At 55.5% G+C, this 4,902-nt stretch overlaps 3 protein-coding genes across 3 annotated transcripts in view; 2 read left to right on the top strand and 1 right to left on the bottom strand.

Moving 5' to 3' along the window:
* The window catches only part of VOLCADRAFT_96419 (uncharacterized protein), a gene marked incomplete at both ends in the record, with an annotated part of 5,037 nt that extends 3,394 nt beyond the window's left edge, over positions 1–1,643 (top strand). Inside the window, 2 exons of the mRNA XM_002955498.1 lie at positions 1,110–1,340; positions 1,568–1,643. Of these exons, the coding sequence (XP_002955544.1) occupies positions 1,110–1,340; positions 1,568–1,643 (307 nt within the window). The remainder of the gene's footprint in view (positions 1–1,109; positions 1,341–1,567) is intronic.
* A 180-nt stretch (positions 1,644–1,823) lies between these two features.
* Positions 1,824–4,112, top strand: VOLCADRAFT_106834 (uncharacterized protein). The gene is made up of 2 exons (XM_002955497.1): positions 1,824–2,429; positions 3,265–4,112. Exons 1-2 carry the CDS (start codon positions 2,083–2,085, stop codon positions 3,356–3,358), a joined length of 441 nt encoding a protein of 146 aa, XP_002955543.1. The 5' UTR covers positions 1,824–2,082; the 3' UTR covers positions 3,359–4,112.
* A 354-nt stretch (positions 4,113–4,466) lies between these two features.
* Positions 4,467–4,902, bottom strand: part of efg7 (elongation factor-like protein) — a gene marked incomplete at both ends in the record, with an annotated part of 9,520 nt that continues 9,084 nt past the window's right edge. The window contains one exon of the mRNA XM_002955452.1: positions 4,467–4,489. Coding sequence (XP_002955498.1) covers positions 4,467–4,489 — 23 coding nt within the window. The remainder of the gene's footprint in view (positions 4,490–4,902) is intronic.

Below are 4,902 nucleotides of genomic sequence, written 5' to 3'. Positions count from 1 at the left end.
ATGTAACCATGTGTCGTACATGTAGTACACGTAGATGTACATCCAAGCCATGACACCATCAAGATACGAGCCAGGATCAGGTACGGCAACGTGCCTATGCCAGAGCCTAGGGGTGAGGAGGCAATCGGGGGAGGCATTGATATGAGGGTTAGACGTTCCTCGGCTTGCAAGCTTGATGTCGAAGCGCTGATGGACACCCTTAGGGCACGTGTCAACGATGATTGGGCGAATGATAGGCTGGCTGTGGACCCTAGAGTTTTCGTTACGGACGGTAGGAAGCCCGGCGTGAAGATGCGCCGTCATAAGCACTGGATGGGGCCACCGAAGCCGTACGCGGGTTATATCCCCCCGGCGCATCATCGTGCCCTCATCCGTTTTCGTTTGTGTGTCTCCGACTTGGCGGTCAACAGTGAGAGCAACAGGATTAGGGAGCGTCGCGTGTGCGCTGTGTGTTGTAGCAATGGAGCTATTGAGGATGAGAAACATCTTTTGGTAGAATGTCCGGCGATTGTGTCTGCACGTCAGAAGCTATGGGACCTCGGTGTGCCCGTCAACGCGGATATCCGTGATACCATGCAAGTGGATGATCAGTGCGGTCTTGCAAATGCAATTTTTGAGATGTTCCGCTCCGGACATGAGCACCTAGCTACCTAACTTTCTCGGCGATAACAGGCAATTGTGTTTTCAGGGTCAAATTGACGCTTTTCTTTCTCATAAACACTCGATTTCTTCTCGCGTAAAACTTTCTTTTTCTGTTTGTTTGTTTGTTTCGTTTACTTTCTCTCTTTTTTCTTTTTCCTATCGACGGCGCTGTCAAAGCGGTTCATGAGCCTCCGGGTTCGTTTGGGCCGTACGAGCTCGCTGAAGCTTGTAACATCCATCCATCCAGAGCCTAGGCAGGTAACGAGCTACGATGCTCCACTTCGCTGCCGCAGCAATCGCTAATGGCCCCTGTGCAAGGATGACACACACAAATCGAAATAGCTAATGCTCCACTGCTGCTGCATCCTGCACCCTTACTACTAATGTTACTGCAGTACAAGTTACCGTCGCGTCAGTTGGCACTCGAATACCTGCAGCAGCAGCTCTTCACGATCCACGGCGTGCAGGCCAGGTACGGAGTACGGTAAGGTGGCGCCGCAGCCAGCGCCGCCGACAGCGGAAGTGGTGGTGGCAGGACCGCCGCCGCAGCCGCCGCAGCCGCAGCCGCAGCCGCCACCACCGGCGGCGATGGCGGCGGCAGATCGATACATGTCCCCGGAGCCGTTGGCAGCGGCGAGGAGCAGCTGCATCATCGGGGCGGCTGCCGTACGTCGTCGGGGCACAGGGCACGGGAGCAGGTGCGGGGATATTGCTCACGAGGAGAAAGTGGATGTCATCAGGGATTGCATTGGAGAAACCCAAAGCCAAATCTTACTTTAACTTCGACCCAACCATAAACAAAATGTCCCTGACTATGACTCGTTCATCCCCCCCAAGCCACACACCGTGGCAGGCGGCTGGCAGAGGTTAAGGTCTGATTTCTGCTCCTGGTGTCCGGGTTCACATCCGCCTGCCGGCTCCTCAGGTATTCGAGGAGTGTGAAATGGGAGGTGGCCTCCCATCTTATGGACGGTGTAGGACGTGATAATATCAACTTGTGAGCGAATCAGGAACTAAGTTGAGGTGCCGTTGATCCGCTAGATTTGGTACGATGCTGGTGGTGAGTTGCTAAACTCAAAGAGTACACTCTGAAGTCGGATGGGTTGAGCGGATTAGGGTGCCCCTCTCGCAGGGGAGAGCAGGGAACTGTCTCAAGAAAGGGGGCCGCTAATGAAGCTATACCACCCTGTAACAACATACACACACCGGTCCTCGTCATGACAGTCGTCGAAGCATGTCGATGTGTCGATTTGCTTTCCCCGTCACATCCGGACAGTCTCAGCCATGATGAGGGGTGAGCGCTAGTCGAGATGTATGTATGTATATATGTTCACCTCGGGATTAGCACGTCTCCGCGCTTTCCGGTTGTGAAAGCCGCAACCAGGAGAGACCTGCCACGAAACTGAAGGTCAACGGCTACCGCACCTTCTCCACCGCACAATGGCGCTGATGGCGCTGATGATGATCGCCAAAGCTGGCGGCAGCATGGGGTGGTGCCGGCAGCCACTGTATGGGACAATCAGCGCGGCGGCGTCGCAGGCGAGGTGCCGTACCCACGTACGGCTGCCGTCACGCGACCTGAGCTGTGGTCCACAAGGCCATTCCCGCATGGTCTGCGGCGACGGAGGAGGGACCAGCGACCGCATGCACCCGTTGACCAACATGCTGCTTGGCCATGTCCCGGATGCTGCTGTCGCGGAATGCACCTTCTTCCTGGCCGTCAGCTCCCCCCCTGTGGTGCCCTCGTCCTCGTCCTGGGATGTCATCCTCATCGCTGGCGTCCCCAGGTGCGTCGCCGTACGCAGCCCAAGAGAGCAATCTTCTGCCTCACCTCCACGTAAAGCAACATCTCAATATCGCGAACCATGATGACAGTGGGCCGTTGTGCATCAGTCACAGCTGATGGGAAACTTCACTTCACTGTACACCACGTAAACACCACTGGGTGCCTCGCCTCGGCGGCCAGCAGCCACCGTACCGGCACCTCCTTCTTCCGCCGCCTGCATCATCTCCTTAACACTGCCGTACCTGCTGATGTACCGCAATGCAATCCGTTCGAAAAGGAATGTAGAGGGTTAAGGCTTTTGTGGGAGAACAGAGCCTGCACCCTTTTCCCCATGGTTTCTAAACATCCGTACCCGCCCATCACTCAGCCAGCCAGCCACCGCCCACCATTCACAAGCCACCAGCCACCCGCGCACTCAGCAAGCCACTCGGCCATGTGCCTCAATCCGAGCATGCTCGTCCATTTCATCTAGGTTCTTGCCCACCTTTTAGGGCGTTTTAAGGCGGAAGACAGAAAGGAGAAAGAGGTGTATTGCTTCGTAGTTTTGCATTGCGCTTCACCATTCGTGATTGTCAATCAATTTCCTAAAGAATTTCAGTGTAAATCATGTTAAGCAGGATACATATGAATCGATAATGTCAGGGAAATACATGTACGTTTTTCCCCTTCCCGCCCATGCAACACACATACATACGGATCAGTGTACGCACACACCGGCACGCAACAGTGAAACACGCGCATCAACAATGACATTCAATACCAGCAGCACCTGCACGAACACATTCTAAAACCACCATGACCGTCACAACCACCATAACCGCCACCAACCCCAGCAGCGAGCCAACAGAAATCTTAAAGAAGCACGACGCTCACACCCGCCCACCCTTAGCATGTCTGCCACTAACACGTCTGTACGACACTGTACGGTAGCACATCACGACGACATGCAACAACTCCGTCGTAGCGGACGGGCCGGCAATCACCGCCAGCTACAACCCCAGGATGACAATGACGATGCCGACGTGGCCATCAGAAGATCATGACGGTGCACCGTACTTACTTCTACCATAATTACTTGATGGCCTTGTAAGTCCGACAGACGAGCTTGTTTATCTGTATGTGTGTGTATCTATCCCATGTGTGTGTACCTATCACACCCGTTCCCCCTCACGACCCCCCTGGCACCGGAGCTCGCACCAGACTGACGGCCCGAGGCGGTTACCTACCACCTGTCCATCCACGTACCCATCATCATCATTACATGGCCAGGATGGTTAAAGTTATCATTACTACTATCATTGCTGTGCTGTGGCTGTTTTATATGGACTTTGCGGTATCCCGGATGGCCGTATCACCTTGGGAGGAAATGAACTGCTTTCGGTGCACACACTGGCGTTCATGATTGCCCGGCAGCGTGTGCGGGTGGTTGGTATGGTGGAGTGCTGGAGCACGCGGCGGAGTGGCGGAGGGTGAGTGCGGTGGCGCGGGGGATTGGCCGGGAGGGGGAGTGGTGGGCCCTCAGTAGCTGTCGCCCGTGTGTGTTTGTGTGTGTGTGTGGAGGGGGGGGAGAAGCGTGTTGACGCTCCACTCCACCCTGACGTTATGCTAACGGAATCGCTTCTTCTCCTTCTCCTCCTTCTTCTATCCCATTATATTTTGCATGAGAGCTCCTAATCGGAAGGGAAGCGCTGTCCCAGTACTCCACCCGACAGATCTGGCGTGTCCTCTATCTTGGTGTACGATTGGATTGGAGCCTACCTACCAATCCACACACACAGTAATCAACGGATCAAATCCCAGGAGGAACGGACACACACACGCACACACGTGCGCACAGCCATTCTCCCTGACATGAAACCGCTGCTATAAAACTGCTGCAGTCATCACGTCTAGTACAATCATCACAGCTGCAGCTGCTGCTATTGCTGCTTCTGCTACTGTTGCTGCTGTTGCTGTTGTTGCCGCTTAGCCCTCAGCCTCCTCGCTCCCGCATCCAGAGTTTCTTTACGGATGCGTACGGCAGCTGGGGTTACCTCGATCAACTCGTCAGCCGCCACATAGCTACACGCCGGAGAGGGGAGAGCGAGGGGGGGGAAGTGGCGGGGGTGGTGGGGGGAGAGATGTGTGGGGGGGGGAAGGGGTGGGGTGGGGAGGGGCTAGGGCGGGAAGTGGTGGCAGCACAGGTACAGCAAGGGGGGCGTGGTAATGACGGCAGACTAGGGGGTAGCGGATCTGGAGGTGTGGCGGCTCGGCTCGTGTCGGAGAGAGGAGAGATCTCGCCCCCTTTTTGAGGTGGTCATTCCCCCAGGTCACGAGGTGTACAACATAGAACACTTAAAACACACACACTCACACACACACACGCACACACACACGCACACACACACACACACACACACACCGCCTTAAGGTTATCCGCATGCAGCTCAGTCTCCAACCACGTCCCCCCACCCCACCCACTAACCCAATCGCGT

Source organism: Volvox carteri (genome assembly GCF_000143455.1).
Source record: "Volvox carteri f. nagariensis unplaced genomic scaffold VOLCAscaffold_52, whole genome shotgun sequence".
NCBI classification, from domain to species: Eukaryota; Viridiplantae; Chlorophyta; class Chlorophyceae; order Chlamydomonadales; family Volvocaceae; genus Volvox; species Volvox carteri.
Note: the sequence above shows the minus strand (reverse complement) of the source record. Positions and strands in the feature narration are given on the sequence as shown.